This window comes from Heloderma suspectum, chromosome 3 (assembly GCF_057233095.1).
Source record: "Heloderma suspectum isolate Gila_16-S chromosome 3, 16-S_ref, whole genome shotgun sequence".
NCBI lineage: Eukaryota > Metazoa > Chordata > Lepidosauria > Squamata > Helodermatidae > Heloderma > Heloderma suspectum.
Window position 1 is genome coordinate 35,701,177 of NC_139460.1, and position 17,141 is coordinate 35,718,317.

Here is a 17,141-nt window from a genome sequence, read left to right on the forward strand (position 1 = left end):
TGATGGGGATAGCCATCCATGATGTTTGCCCAAGCATAATATGATCAGAAGTTTGTTATCTCTGAACATGATGGTACTGTTATGCCTGATTGCCATTGATAAAAACCCTCCATAAAGTTGTATAATTTTCTATTAAAGCCATCTAAGATAATGGACATTAACTTATGTTGTGGCAGTCAGTTCATTAAGAAGTTTATGTTTTATGAAAAAGAATACCTTCTTTGCTTCCTGAATCTGCTGCCGCTTTCACTGGATAGCTCCTAGCTTTACTATTATGAGAGATAATCTCTTCAGACTCTCCACGCTGATATGCAAGAGAATTATGTTCCTCCTCTTGTATAGTCAAAAACCTCAATTCCCTAAGAATTTCTCTGTATGCTCTAGCCCCTGATGATAGAGTCAGATGGAATAATAGAACTGCATAACAGTATTCTAAATGTAGGTGCATCATAGCTGCTAGTTGCTGTGGTATCTTCCTAATAAGATGCCACATTATTTCCTAATGTTTATTTTGCCTTTTTCACTGCAATACACCAGTTAGATGAAAGTTGATATTGGACAGTACAGTACAGACACCAAGTTAAATCCTTGTAGTTTCCTATACAGGGTTGATACAGGGTTTCAAAGAAGGGCTATGAAGATGGAAGATAGAAGAGAAATGTCCCCTCATCTCCTTCCCATTTCTACACTTCCCCTAAAACACAGCTGCTGCAATGTGAACAAGAGACAAGGCCAAGCCCATTGTCCCCACCCTTTATTTGCAGCATGGGGATGCCAGCAAAGACTTGGTCGAAGGGTTTGAGGGTTGGGGCCCTACCTTCCTGTCCTACAGCTAGTTATCCAGGATTCTGCTGCCATCCCCACTGGGCCACCTCCCCTTTGGAATGAAGTGTGCACAGAGGAAGGTGATATCCTGGTTAGGCCTTGATACTCTAGAGGCTTTTTCCACCCCATGGCTCACCTTTTATGGTATAGGCTCTGGAGATGGTTTGTCTGGGGGTTGCTGCTACCCATGGAAGGCCAGCTTAGGGAGCAGTTAGAGGTGTCCAATGGCTCCTCTGTCCCTAAGGCATGTTGAATGTTCTGGTGTGTGCCTGCCTGGGGATGCATGCTTTAGAAGTTCAGTATGACTTCTGTGTCACATTTCCTTTTGTATATATGAGAGCAACAGCAATGATTGGGGTGGCATTGACATTAATTGTTTGGTTTTTATTAGCAATTGTAGTATGTTAATGAAATAAACAATATTCCATCTTTATCCTTCAAACAATGCTCCAATACATAGCTTATAGCAAATACTGTACACCTTATCGAGCAGCTGGCCTTGCCCATGGGGCACATGTAAATAGATCTAGAGTTCTGGTTTTCCTTTATACTTCAGTGCATTAGAGTCAGGCGCTTCAAAACAGCACCTGGAGTGTTTGGGACTTTCATCTAGTATAATAAAGCTCCTTGAAAATGCACTTCATCATGGTTATCTTATCTTTCTTTCCTTTGCCCGAAAATGTTTCAGACAGTGCCAGTATAAATGGCTTACAGCTTTCTCCTTACTGAATAGCAATCTTTTGGTGGACCAAAATATTCAGGCAAATTTGGTGCTTGGAGTAAACAGTTGGACAACGTATACTCGATCCACTTCAGCCATGGGCATGGCATCCATGTGAGGAAGGATTCCCACAGAACACAATCTCTCCCCCCACCCTCTGTTTATGGGTGCTGAACTTGCTTTAGATTGGATTGAGGCCTAAGTGTCTGACTCCTTATCAGCTTGTAAGTTGCTTTGAGTGCTTGGAGAAGCAGCAGAGGAACATTTTTAAGATTAAAAAAAACCCTCATAAACCAGGTTTCTTGAAGTTGCTTTGGATAAACTCTTATGAACATAAAATAACTAAATTTTATGCAGAACTGCTTTTGGCACACTGTTCTTGGAACTGATTGAGTGTCGGTTCAAACTCAAGGCTACTTGTTTTTATTGTACGTGCACTGCCGTTGCTTTGACCTTCAACGTTCAAGCATTATGGAAAGCAGAGAACTATTTCTATCAAAGTAATTTTTCTCATGTATGAAATTTTTAATGGTCAGAAAACAAGGTAGACAGTGGGCCTGTTTGCATTTATTGGTGCTTGCCCAGCATGTGCCTGGTGCATGCTGCCACTATTTTGAATATGAAACCTCTGACCCGATCAGAGGTTGTTCTATGACGTTAATTGTAGGTTAACTTTGGGTTGTTTAACCCATAATTAACCTATAGTGTCCAGATTTGGAGGTGCTGAGCAACTTCCAGTTGGACCAATCAGAAGTTGCATTTTTAAAGAGACAGCAGCATATGCCATGGCACGCACTGTGGTAAACTGTGGGTTAATTAATTAATCCACGATTTGCTGTCGTTATATGCAAACTGGGTCAATGAAAATATTTTCATGAAAAAACCTGAACTGGATGGCTCAAGCAATGGGTTAATTTAAAAGAGCCTTTTAGGTCAGTTTTGAATACGGTCTGGGATTTGCAGCTATTTCTACTTATGGATGTAAGGCTACTGTGAAATGTGTTGGTGCCTTCAGTTCATCTAAGTACTGCCACTGCAGTTGGCAAGTCAAGTAACAGCTACTTTGTGGATGCCTTCACTGTATTCATTCATATCCTGGCTGGCCAACCTCTGTAGCAAGTCACAGAGGTAGCAGAGGGTTTGAAATATGCCTGGATAGCAGCAAAAGGGCTTGCAGACTTTATTATGATTTGGCCTGTGCTGCGGATTGCTCATTTCCCATATCACTGTGCTAGAAGCTAATCCACATAAGCTATATATATGTACAAGAATGGTACTCTGTCATACCTTGGTCTTGATTTGTGGCACACATCTGGAAAAGTTTGGTTGTGTCTCCCCCCCCATATCTTTGGAGCCAATCCTAATTTGGGGGGAGGGGTGCGTGAAAGGTAAGTTCACTAAAATGCACATATCCCTTTAACACCTGATGGAGCCCATGTTTGTGGTGTTTGTACTTTTTGTCCTTGGGTACATGGGCCTAAGCTAGAACCTGCCCTTAATTTGTACAATCTCTGGGAAAATTCACTTTGCATATACAGTAAGCTTGTTTTGCCATGTGAACTAGGATGCCTTTTTTAAAAAAAAATGCCAGCCATGCTACGCAGTGGAAGTAATACAAGAAAAGGGCAGTATTACGTATTTCAAAGCACAGTCACCAGGTGAGGCTCTAAGGTGAGGACAGGCTTGTTGATTAAGCAAACATGATTTGGCTAACTGTTAACTTTGAGCAGTAAACTAGACTTAAACTGGTGCATATATTTATTTACACAAATAGATGGTCTCCTAGCAAGTGCTGACATCTGTGCTCATTCTTTTAGATCAAATCTCAAATACTTTGAATTTCTGAATCCACCCTAAGTTTACATCTAAACCAGTCTAGCAGCTAAATTCACTTTTCCTGGTGCTCATAATGACACCAAAAGTTTCTGTGTTGAAGTCACTAAGTAGAGGGCAAAAACATAACTACGTTGCCTGAAAGAGTCCAAGACGTTATGTTCTCCACATGATACAATATTCACGGCTATAATTCACTAGAAGGTGCTAAGGAAATGAGCCACCTTCAACTGTTTAATCTGTCAATAACTATTTCTGGATACTTCCCTATTCAAATATCTTTGTGATTGCTCATCAAAGAGGACGGGACTATAGTTCACAGTGGGGTAGAAGAGATGGTGAGGTATTGCACTACGAATGGTGTTATATCAGAAATACATTTAAACCTTGTTTCTTCATCTTGCACATTCCTAGTAAAATGTTTGACCCCTTGGATAAATCTTACCTTATTCTAGTGATGTACATTGAACGAGAAAGACTAGATTACTGACAAGCTCCTGTCCTCCACAATATGCAAAGTAAATCCATGCTATAGAATCTGAACAAGTTTGAATTACTAATAAGTATGGAATTCACGTATTAAGCATGAACATTAAAATGGCAAAAGTTCTGAACGGAATAGCTGGACTTACTTTTCTCTAAGAATTGGGTATGCTATGAATGTTTCATTTAGTCCTTAATCTTACTTGATTGGAAATAATCCACAACATGTGTAAATGCTACAGCATTTTTTCAGCCCTGGGAACATGTTGATTCAGCAGTCTTGGGCAGTGTGAGGATGGACTATGTGTCACTGAAATCTGGAGTTCCATGCCCCTCTCAGCATGGAGAAAGGGGCTCAGCTGGCGCTGGGAGGAGCAGCCACCTCTCCCAATGCTAGCTGAGTCCCTGGCTTCATGCCATGGGGGCAGCACGTGACCAGACACAACCAACGTAAGTCAGCGGCCGAGGCAAAGGCTGGAGCCTCTCTAGCTACTGCTTTGGCTGGAGATTGGCTTCCCCCATCCCACACTTTTCCCCATTGGGGATGACATGAGGTGGGTAAAGCCCTTAGGACAGTGCTGCTCCTCCTAACTGGAGTGCATGCCAAGTAAAGGGAATCTCTCGTTATCTCCATTCTGTAATCAGAAATAATAAGGGGTTTCCTCTTCCTACCTCCCTGAGCCCCTGGTAGCCTGCAGGCTTGGGAAGGAGAGTGGGTAGGACCCATGGAAGAAGCTGAAGCCCGATGGGGAACCTCCATGGATCAGAGGTTCCCACCACTGATATAGTGCCAAGCCATAATTGGCAGAGTCTGAAACTATCCAATGTGTGCTCATAATATTAAACATTTGGTTTTACTTTAAATAGCCATGACCATTATTAATGCAAAAAAACCCAGAGCTCAGTAGAAGGCTGATTTTTTTATAATAGAAATAACATCTTAATTTTTAATAGGAAATTCAGAGACACTATTCACCTACACTGTTAAGTTTTTTTATGCACTCGGGAATTAAATTATACGTGAGTTATATTAGATTTAGCAAATGGACTATTTGTGCTTTTGTAGTGTATGCAGAGGCTCTAGTTAAACAGAGTAAAAATTAATTTTCCTTGAATGTAAGTCTACAGATTTTCAGTTAACAGAACAAATGTACCCAAGCTGCTTTTGGGCCAAAGCTTCCGTATAAAGAGGTTAGTCCTTTGGTTTACTTATTAAAATTGAAGCATTGGACTGACATGGGAGAAATTACTTTTCCAGAGCATTTTTTTTTAGTCCTGTGAAATGTAATTGCCTAGCAAATTCATATGACCTATTTCCTGTGAACTCTAATCCCATATCAAAGTGATAGCCCTGCATGCTAGACTGTATGCAGGTTTCAGTAGCCTGTGTTGCCTCAAGTTGTGTGAGTAAATTGAATACCTCAACCTCTCGGATAGTTTTCAGAGTAAAAGATTGTCACAAAAGCTAAAGCAACAAAGTTTTATCAGACCTGTTGGGGACTACCGTCCACTTCGTCAGATACGTGAAGTATTATTGTCTGGTTACAAAGAACAATATATTTTGTACTTCAGTTGGTGTGGCATAGCTATACACTGTACCTTGTTTTTCCAGTAGGCACACTTTGAGTGGTGGGGGGTGGGGGATATATTAAGTATATTCTTAATATACTTCAGAAATTCCTATTTATATGTGATTCCTAATGAGATCATAATTACACTGTAAGAACATTGGTAATAAAACTGTTTTCTTTGGGCTGTAAGCTACAGCTTTTAGTGTCTTCTTTAGAACATCTCCCTCCTTTACAACTAAACTTTTAACTTAGGTCTGTCCAGTTTTTCTTACTAGTCTTTTAAGGTTCTCCAGTGCAATATGTCCTCCATGCAGGCATGATGCTTTATCAGTAAACCACTACATACCTGTGTGCCATATTAGCCTACCTCCCCATTCATTAGAACATAAGAAGAGCTGTGCTGGATCAGACCAGAGGCCTATCTAGTCTACCATTCTGTTCCCACAGTTAGAAAGCCCACAATCCCTGTGAAAACAAGTTTTCACAGTCTTGTTAAAAGTGCAAGATGAATCTGAAGCTTTCTTTGAAAGAGAGAAGCCTTATGTTGATAGCTGCTGGCTCTATTTTTAAAAGTAATTTCTGGATGTCAGGCAGAAATGAATAACCTCTTCATTGCAATGGCTGCTGTGCTTTAAGTTTTAAGTCGGAGCTTGGTCACAAACGAGCTTAACTGATGGGTTGGGTTGGTTTGAGAGCTGGAAGTTCCCCAGCTCTCCAAATTCTTCCTCAGCCATGAACACATTTAAGTGGCCTTACACAAGCCACTTTCTCGCCCTCATTTTCCCAGTCAGTTAAATAGGGGTAAGTGACCCACCTCCTGTAATCATCATCATCATATATACTAACTGCGAAGTCAGGTGCTGGATTGCAATGGCTGTGCAGCCAAAATGGGGCTGCTGAGAACAAGAAGGAGGTATTGGCGTACTTGGGGAAGCCCCACAGTTCACAAAAATAGAGAAAAAAATCTTTTTGTAGGGAGGAAGCCCTAAGAGGACCGAAAAACAAAACAGCCCTCACCCCCAAAACAGTCCAATGAAGACTGAGCATGCTGCATAGCTACAGAATGCTGACATATGGGGGAGGGAAGGAGAACTGGATGAAGTATCCTGAATGGCTGGAGTCCTGAACTGGAGCCGTCCACACTGCAATATTTTGTTTTAGATTCCAATGGTAAATTCCTAAAAGAGAAGTGAAGGTGGTAAGCAAAAAGTGGAAGAAGAACTGCCATTCACTTTTGTGTCCACGGGACTCTACTTCTCCCTGGTGAAACTGTGCTTTGTTCCTACTGTCATTGTGAGACTGAGGTGCTTTTGCTCCTGCTGGCAAACATTTGATTTGTTTTTTCTATCAGTTGCCACAATGGGGCAGATTGGATTGCTGGTGCGGCAATGCTTGCCCTTGTTTCCAGCTTTTAGCATATGATAGCTTGCTGTACATGGAGGTCCTGGGTACCAGAAGGCCCTTGGTAGTTGGCCAGGTAGTTGCAGATGAAAGGTATATTGAAATGCTGTATTTTGATGGATTTGGGTTTTTGTTTGTATTTTCAGCAATTGATTCATTTAATATAGCAATAGACTAGCTTCTACTATAACTGCCTCTTATGTGTGTAGATTGATTACATTGGCAGGCACTAGAAACAGGTCAGTCTTCATGGCGGTCCCATACTTGTGGAACTCCCTCCTCAGGGATATACATTTGGCTCCTTATCAGCTTTTAAATGAGCATTGAAAACCATTTTTTGCTGTGCTTTTAGTTAAATGTATTGTGTTGGATCCTTTGTTGCTTTATTGTTTATACTATTGCTAACTCAGTATAAGAATGTTTTGGATTGTTTTACTAGACTTGCTGTGCTGGATTATAGCAGATTTTTAGATTGATACTTTAGTTTTACAATCTTAATGAACTGATTTTATCTGTATTTTTTGTCAACTTCTTATGTAAGCTACCTTGGGAGGGCTCACAAAATCAAAATAACCACATGAAAATAATTCATTCCGAACTCAGCAGTAAATTAGCAATGGCAGTTAAAGCTATGCTGAATGATGCTGGCCTATGCTCTTCATCAATTAAAAGCAGATATTAACAACCAGGACTTTAGTGGTCATTTAAAAATAGGCAGTGAAGTGGCCGTGTCACCTCCATAGGAAGTGCACCTGTCTCCCACTGAGAAGGCCCTGTCTGTCGTATGCCACGAACCTGATGGCTAAGCTTAAGGGCCAGGCAGGCTCATATAGGTACAAGAAGTCCTTTAAATAACCTGGTCCCAAGCCATTTGGGGCTTTAAAGTTAACATTAAGCACTTTGACTTGGGCCTGGAGGCCCAAGTCAACCAGCACAGCTGGTCCAGAGTCAGTATTGTATGCTTTGATTGCTTGGCCCCCACAAACAACTGGGCAGCTGCATTCTGCCCTTACTGAAGCCTCTGGATCATCTTCAAAGACATTCCATGTAGAGCACATTATAGTCTTCTAGTCTGGATGTAACCAGGGCATAAATGTGGCAAGATGTGCTTTTTCTAGTTAAAGGCACAGCTGGTAAATCAGCTGAAGCTGATAAATGGTGCTTCTGGCCACCAGTAGCATCTGCACTTCCATAGATAGTGCCAGGTCCAGGAAAAATACCCAGCTGCATACCTGATCCTTAAGGGGAAATGTAACCCCATCCGGTATAGGTCACACATCTCCATCCAGATCAGCAGATTTGCCCACACTCAGTACTTCCATCTTATCAAGATTAAGCTTCAGATTGTTTGTCCTTATCAATCCCAAAACTGCCTACAGACACATGTTTAAGGCTTCATCAGCCTTCCTGAGACTAGTTGGTAGAAATGAGAGGTAGATCCACATATCAATGACACTTTAGCCCAGTCTTCCATTTGACTTCTCCCAACAGTTTAATGTTAAAAAGTATGGGGAACAAGATAATAGTTGCACTCCCCCTATCCCCTATATAGGTCATCCACCAGGGCAACCAGATTTGTTCATAAATATATTGTACGAATTACTACCAGAGTCAGATGGCCTAATAGTATCACGTGGTAGTTCCTATGTCTTTCCTAGTTAGGAGCATACATCTTACTGAAATTGCATTATAGCCCTCTTTATACCTGTCCAGAATCATGTGTATCCTTTTTCAAATCTGTTGTTCGCTGATTCTTCACACATTTATGCTGTCCTTGTAATGAAACCAGGTTACATATGTTTTTATCAAAAGTGTTCACATTCATCAATCAAAGCCTCCTTTAAGTACTTTTATCTAGCACGTTATGATATCTTAAAGTGTACGGATACATGGTCACAGAATAACTTCATGTTGTGACAATACTTGCTGGGGTGGGGATCCCTTCGTGTATACACAGATTATAGCACACCCTTCAAAATGTTGTGCTCTGAGCTGTTGATGCCAGATTTTCTCAGAAGAGCAGTAGTAATTTCTTCTTGAAACTGGTTTGAGACAGGCAAAATAACCTGAACTGGATATGTACTACTCTATTTAGAACGTCTGTGATTAAATACTACAATCATTTCGTAAAGGTTTATAAACATTATAAGAAAATAACAATATAGTATTGGTATAGCTCTAGTGCTTTCAAAAGTAATTGTACAAGCTGTTTACTTCATACTTACAAGAATTTCCAAAGGCAGCTACTGTTGAGGAAAATGTGTTGTGTGCAAATGGAGAGATAAACACTGGACAAGAACAGGAAATCCACGTGGCAACCCTTTAATAGCCAAACAACGATCTGTGATTCTCAAAATATAGCATTTGAAAGTCTATATTTATGAGGGCTAAATTGACATTCAGCTTGAAGTTTATAAACTACAACTATTTTACCTTATTTCAGAATAAACATTTAGCTTTGTATAGAATTAAAATCTTTGAACAACAGGATTTACAGTATTTTTGGAAGATATGCAAAATGTGTGGTAGATTGCTTTCTTGGCTAGTGCTGGAAGTTCAAGAGGCAGGGAGATTTTTTTTTTTTTCATTTGTGAGCTCTGGAATGAGCTCTATTCATACTCTTCAGAGAGGGTCACAATGAAGGGAGTTATTGTGAGGAAGCTTTTTAAAAGGGAGGAAATTGGCAAGGACATTTATTTGGCTGCTTGTGTGGCCTAAAAAATTAATAATTTGCAGGCACTATCAATATAATCCACTGCATTTTGGTTTAAAATTGGAAAAATAAAGCTGCTAATTTGAGGCACAAATGTTTAGGTTTATCTTGGTATATGTGTTGTGTATTTATTTTTTTTCCACAGAAACCTGCTAATATTTTAGTTATGGGTGAAGGTCCTGAGCGAGGAAGAGTAAAAATTGGTATGTTTATATCTTTGATAAGTCCCAGTGTAGCATTTAAGACAGAATGTGCTAAAGGTGTGGTTGAGTAGGTCAATACTGTTAACGCTTGCTGGTTCACAGGTGAAACCTTATCAAATGAAAAGAGGTAGCATCTGTTAATGCTGGACAAATAAGATAGCTTGGAGGGATGGACAAAAGGGGAGAACCTAAAATTGCCCCCTTCACTAAAAATGTCATTTTGTCATAAGTGCTGTGTATTGTAAATATTCAATAATAAAATGAACATTAGTGACAGTTGTATAATGTACTATTGAGAGGGCATATAGGTTCCTCAAGTATAGGAGGCAAAGAAAAAAGCTCACAAGCATCGATTGAAAGGAATATACAAAACAGCCTAGAAGCCATAGACATCGGGCATATTTTTATTGTGGGAACTCCTTGTAACATATTCTCTAAAAAGGCTCTTTAAAAGTAATTAAACCTAACTCTAGTGTAACAGTAAAATCCACATCTTGATATGACCCCACATGTCATTGATGCACGTTGGTGTCCTAAGAACATATGTTTGGCTGTGCACCAGGAAACGCCTAATTTGTATCCTGGATTTTTAAGCTAATTTAGCCAGAAGTCACTACTGAATGTTTGAAAGTGTTCCTTTTCTTCCCCGTGACTCATTTTCTGAGATAACTTGGCTTTGTAATTTACATAGAATTCCGTAATTACATGTTTTTTGGTTGTATGAGACTGTTGATCAACAGTCTGCTAAAAGCAGAATTTTGTGTTCATTGCTGGCCCTGTACTATTTCCTGTTTGAAGTCAATGACTGGGTTCACATAACACAAGGGTGGTTAATAAGCCATGGTGGCTTGTTAACCACCCCCACGCATGCCAGTCGTGTGCCAGCTCATTTCCCCAATTACCCTCACCAGATGCAGGTTGTTGTGATGTCCAAACCTGGTGAGTGTGGGTGGCTAATAAACCACCCAGAAGCCCATGGTCTGTTGTAGGGTTGTTGGAACTTGTTGGAAATTGATTACCCACTCTTTGTGCAAGCAATAGCTATTTACAACATTTTATTGCTGGATCTGAAGGAACCCTTCCTCCAATCTGCTTGAGCCATCCAGTACCAATAATGGCAAGATTTGACTTCCAAAATTATGATAAAGCTTTTTTTTACCTTATTTTGACAAGAAAACAAATGTTGGACTTCCCCAGTTCAAACATTGTTTTAAAACACCATTGTTTGTATTCAAACACTATACCTTTCCCCCTGTGGAGCAATAGAGGATGTATCAGTGTGGTTGTTTTTCCTCTAGCAGCTAAATGTTTACTCTAATATAGAAAATTTTAATTGTTGAACTTCTAAAATGAAACATAACAGAATTTTAAATAGGGCCGTGTATGTTTTCAGCTTGTAGAGCTAAGTGAACAGAGTTTATCTCTGGTGAAAACATGAGGGCTGGAACCTTGCTCCTTAAAACATTTAAGCTTCACATTCTTAAAGCTGGCTGAATTCAGTGTTTGCCCTACAACTGAAACCTGAAATTCTCAGGTCTATTAGAAGTTGTGAAATACGGGGCATTATGTTTGCACCTATGCTGTTAAATAGTAATAGTTTTACTATAGAAGTGAAATACTTTACTGCTGGAGTAACCTGTTGCTGTATAAGAGTGCAGGTGCAAATACACTCTTGGTTTAATATGGTAAGTTCTTCCAAGTGGATGAGAACTGTTGGGGCAATTAGGAATTCCTCCCATCTTGGTCTGAAGGAAATGCAGCTACAAAGAGTCTCTATTAAGACTATTTGCATTAGTCTCTATTAAGACTATTTGTATTAGTTTTCAGTGTTAATAGAGATGGAAATGCACCAGCTGCCTTATTACCTGGGTTCCTAAGAATTGAACTTTTTTTGTCAGATTACTAATGTGGCTCTTAAGAATTAGAAATATTTTCAGCCTAATGTTCACCGATTTTGCTTCTCCACATACACGCAAGCGTGCGTTGCCATGCATGCGCGCGCGTGTGCGCGCGCACACACACACACACACTTTAAAATCTTCATGCCATTTTCCTGTGGGCTAGACTCCAGATTTCCCAATTTTCTTAGGAGTGATCAGCTTTGATTCAGAACATTGGTGAATCCTGCATGATCAAGAGTTAGTTAACAATGATTTAAATACTGCACTTTTTGTACAGTACTTTAAAACAAGCTCAGTGGGAACTTTTAAACGCTAGACTGAGAAGGACTTCAACCACTAAGTTATGTTTGAGCTCAATCAATTTATAGTAAGCGACAGACAGCATTCTAAAATTTAAAGCATCTTTCCCTCCTTTTACAGCTGACATGGGCTTTGCCCGACTATTTAATTCACCTTTGAAGCCTTTAGCTGATTTGGATCCAGTAGTTGTAACATTCTGGTATCGAGCTCCAGAATTACTGCTTGGAGCAAGACATTATACCAAAGCTATTGGTGAGTAATGCACTGTTTATTTACTTGATATATCAAAAATGCATATTTAAATTCTAGTTTTACCTGATACAGCTTCCTTGTCTGCTTCATACATGCAGAAAATATCTGCTTTTGGCATTTTGGAGTTTTAGTAAAGCACTGTGAGTTTTAAAATGGAGGAAAAGATTAATTGAATCTTACTCCTTGTACGTATGTGATGAATCTTCCATAACCCTTATTACTTGCCCAGACTTTATTATTCTGCATAAAATGTGTATCAAATACTTTCAGTGTGCTTAACTAACAAAAACTCTATTGAATTCACTGATGCTTTCACTAATTAGATAAGAAATGTTTGTTTATTTAATTCATTTATATACCCTTTACCATATCAAAAGACATATCTAAAGGTATCTCTACTGCTCCTATTGTTTAATGGCTATGTCTGATTTGTATTACTCAACAGCGATAGGAAAACATTAGCTTCGATCCAGACTTGCGCAAGTGGGATGATGCTCATGCAAGGTGCCTCCAATTTCCTTGGATCCAGGATCCAATTTCCTTGGATCTCCGTATGTAGCAGCACCTCCCACACCATTCTGGAGGGTCCTCTGACCTTCAGGATCAGCTTTCATGAGGACAGTCACTGCAGTTGGGAGGAGGGAGGGAAAATCCCTCTTGCATGAGCATCATTCAGCTCGCACAAGTATGAATCCAAGCCTTTGATTCTAGTAAACTTATACGTAGAGCTGAAGCAACCTATTTGTTTGGTAGCACTATTAATGAAAAGTACCATTGCTGTCTCCCCCCCTCCCGCCCAGCATTTGGTTGCTCCCTCAGCATTTTCTCTTTTGTCTTGGATATGAGAAGTAACTGTGCAAAAGCCCTCATAGGCTGAATTTGAAGGGAAAAAACACTTGTGAAGTAGTTATTTTGTTTAACGGTAGATTCAGTTCAATTTCATTGAGTGACTGTAAGTGCTAGTATTACAAAAGAGAAATTCTTTCTCCATTTCTTTCCTACTAGGTATAATTTTATAACCTTTGATCATGCCACCCTTGATCATTTTTTTCTCTTTAAGCTAAAAAACCCCACAAAACCCAAAACACTTTAGCCTTTGCTTGTAGAGAAGATGCTGTGCTTCAACCCCTTGCTCATTTTGGTTGCCCTTTTCTGCACCTTTTCCAGGTCTACTGTATCCTTTTTGAGATTGAGGAACCAGAGGTGCACATCAGTTTTTCAAATGCAGCAACACAATCTTTCTGAATAATCCATAGCAAGGAATTTTCCGTTTTCACTGTCGTGCACACTGAGCTGACATTTTCTTTGAGCTATCCATCATGAGCCCAAGGTCTTTTTCCTGGCTAGCCACTACCAATTCAGACCATATATGAAGTTATACTTTTTTGTCCCAATCTGTAACACTTTACACTTGTATTGAATCTCATTTGTCACTTGATTGCCCATTCTCCCAGTTTGGAGAGAGCAGTTTGGATTTTCATCATCCTGAATAATTTGGTGTCATCCAGAAACTTGGCCACCTAACTGCTCAGCCCATACTCAGCCCATCATTTTTTTTTAAAAAAGTTAAGTAGTACTGCTTTCAGTATAGATCCTTGGAGAGGGACATTGCTTACTTCCCTCCATTGTGAGAACTGCCTGTTTACTCCTGTGCTTTGCTTCCTGTTACTAATCTGTAGGTGGACCTCTTATCCCATGACTGCTAAGTTTACTTCCTGCATTGAGCGGGGGTTGGACTCGATGGCCTTGTGGGCCCCTTCCAACCCTACTATTCTATGATTCTATGATTCTACTCAGGAGTATTTGTCAAAATATCCCCTTAGGAAACACTATAGTTCTTGATCTAGTTCAGCCTTTTCCAGCCTGGTGCCCTCCTGATAATGTGGAATTTGTTTGTCTATTTATTTCTATACTGCCCAGTAGCCCAAGCTCTCTGGGTTGTTCAACTTCCATCATCCCCAGCCGACATGGCCAATGGTCAGAAATTCTGGGAGTCCAATACATCTGGAGGACACCAGGTTGTGGAAAGCTGAGCTAGTTCATTGGGGGCAAGGCAATCCCTGCATTTGTCTGACCAGACTTGGGGAAGATCCTTAGCCCAATGCAGTTTAATTGTAAGCCCTCCCTGTAGCGGGACTGGGAAGAAGGCTGGAGGCAGGGTGAGGTTGTTACTAGTTACATACATTGGGGAAGGGCTGACAGATTCAGCCCAAGTTTTAGGCTCTGTGTTCAGGAATTGCACAACTTTTCCTGGGAAGGTGTAGGAGCTCCTTTCGGCTGTGCCCTAGTTCAGGGAGTGCACGGTTTCCTGAAATCTTAAAGATCAATCTTTTGGTGTGACTTCGTATAGCTACTTTGCATAACTAGGACTTGGACCAATAAAATAGATTTTGGTATAATTTGCTTAGCTGTTTGACAAAAGGTTCTTTCATTGAACACATTCAGCGCAGGCCTTGTACCTTATTGGGTTGTATCCAGCAGTGACTGTCCGCCAGCAGAACAGACACTGCTGGTGGAGCAGATTCTCTCTTGCATCCTCATACATCCCACCAAATCTGCTCCAGAAGATTGGGAGACTTGCAAGCTGATTTGGGGGGTACAGGGGGAGGAAGTGGCTCATGTGATGTTGGATGTAGCCCAAAGTATTTAAACGTTAACTTTGAAAGTGTTTGTCATTATTAAAATGTTGCCGTTTTTATAGTGAGTTCCTTATTTTGTAATGTTTTCACTCCAGCTTCTGGAAACCATTTTCCTGAAATGGTCAAACTAAATTCACTAAATGTTACATTATCTTATAATTTATTTCTATATCGGCTTCTATACCAAAAAGGCCCCTAAAGGAGCTCACAGTGGGTCAAACACAAAATTCAGTTTAAAACCATCTGTTGCTCATTGTTCTGTAGTATAAATGTTATAATTAATATACACAAAAATGTAGCAAAATTAACATGCATAGATACTGAAATCTTAAAAGGGTAATGGAGAAAGCAGTATAACATGCAAATGTCAGATTAAGAACTTTTAAAGTTCTGCTTCAGTGACAAGCTACTAAAATTATGTTTATGTCTGGAAATGTGATATACTAGGTGGGATCAAAGAGAACTTTGAAATGGAACACAGTTACAATGGAAATGTTGGTAGGAAGTGTTCGAATCACTTAAAGTGGAATTGTTTTGCTTTAAGAGACCACCTGTAATCTCTGCTGTTTCTCAGACTATGGTTTCTCCTTTTAGAAAAGCCTATTTGATTTTCCCCCCTCCTTTTTTGTAAAGATATATGGGCTATAGGATGTATATTTGCAGAGCTGCTAACATCGGAGCCAATATTCCACTGCCGACAAGAGGATATAAAAACTAGTAATCCGTATCATCACGACCAGCTGGACAGAATATTCAATGTAATGGGATTTCCTGCAGGTATATATTCTATTTCTATCATTGCTGATGTATGCCAGGATATACATGTCATTTGTCATTATCAGATCAAATGTCCAAACAATAAGATGGTCCAAACAATACAATTGTGTAAATATCTTTCATTGTAAAAGGTAGGTTTGAAATAAAATCCAAGTGGCAATAAAATATAACATATTAAAAAAAATAGTGCCACTCTGGTTCTCACATTCAGCATTTGTCATGTAGTTCATTTGTCTTCAATGTGTCTTATTTATTTATTTATTTGATTGATTTGTACCCCGCGTTCTGTCAAAAAAAATGGCACTCAGGGTGGCTTACAATAAAAACTTAATTATAACAATAATAAAACAAATGCATTTAAAAGTACTATTAAAACACAACAATAGCAGAATATAAACAGCACCCAACCCATCTGCCAGACAGTGATTGCCTAAGTAGGGCCATAACTACCACTTTCTCTTGGTTTGTAAAACTTTTTTAAGAAGACAGGAAGGTAAAGATAGAGAGAAGGGTGTGTGGGGGAAGGTGGGTTGACCAAAGGGAAATCATCAAGGGAAGAGCCTCACATATAAAGGACCTGTTATGTAGGCTGGGGTTAAATGTGGGTTCCAAGTCTGAAAAGATCAAAGACTGCTGATATGGTTATATAGGAAAAAATGAGTAGTATTTTTCTTCAGTACCATTTTAAGATGATGGACATCCTCTGCAGTATTTGCTGAAATATTTGTAGGCTTGAAAAAAAGCCGCAGCAGCCATTATTCTACATATTTCAACGGCTATGCAGATGGTATTACCCCAGCTTGCAAAGAACATAAAGTGGTCTCTTCCTATTTTTGATTTCTTATTGTCTTCAAATAAATAAACATAATCCAGGAGGTTAAAAGTATCCTTTCAGTATCTGTGTTAGTTTTAATTCTTTGTTTTAAAATGTTTATAGAATTACTACAGCAGCTTGTAAGGGATACTAGATTAGATTGAAATTTAAAGCAGTGTACACTTGTTTGGGTGTTTTTTTAAAGCAAAGCAAATCTATATGATTTATAATTATGTATCAAATAGATACCTCTTTGGGGACTCTGATTTAGTGTTACTGAAAATTATGAAAGGATAATATTTTTTCCACTCAGATTCGGCAAGAGTGTACAGGAAGCAAAGTTAGGCAGATGAAGAGGAGAGAGATGATAGTTTGGAATGTGCAAGTGATAATGTCCTATTCTCTATGTAAAGCAAGATCAAATTATACTAATATTCACTTCATAGATAAAGATTGGGAAGATATTAAAAAGATGCCTGAACATTCAACGTTAATGAAAGACTTCCGGAGAAATACGTAAGTTTTTCAAAAACCTTCTGAGAAATTGTAATTTACCTGCAGTATCAAGAGCCAGTTGCCTCTATTCTGTCCTCTGACACCCTCCCCCCTTCCCCTGGATACCTGCACAAAGATCACTGCCTCCAAGATTTTTGTGGGTTGTGAACCATCCAGAGAGCTTTGACTATTGGGCAGTATTGAAATGTAATT

The 17,141-nt window shown here is 39.5% G+C and overlaps 1 protein-coding gene across 2 annotated transcripts in view; it reads left to right on the forward strand.

Moving 5' to 3' along the window:
* CDK8 (cyclin dependent kinase 8) overlaps positions 1-17,141 on the forward strand; it is a 59,323-nt gene that overhangs the window by 23,340 nt on the left and 18,842 nt on the right. For both annotated transcript variants that reach the window (XM_084842922.1, XM_084842923.1), the window contains exons 5-8: positions 9,693-9,750; positions 12,072-12,203; positions 15,476-15,619; positions 16,880-16,949. In XM_084842922.1, coding sequence (XP_084699048.1) covers positions 9,693-9,750; positions 12,072-12,203; positions 15,476-15,619; positions 16,880-16,949 — 404 coding nt within the window. The remainder of the gene's footprint in view (positions 1-9,692; positions 9,751-12,071; positions 12,204-15,475; positions 15,620-16,879; positions 16,950-17,141) is intronic.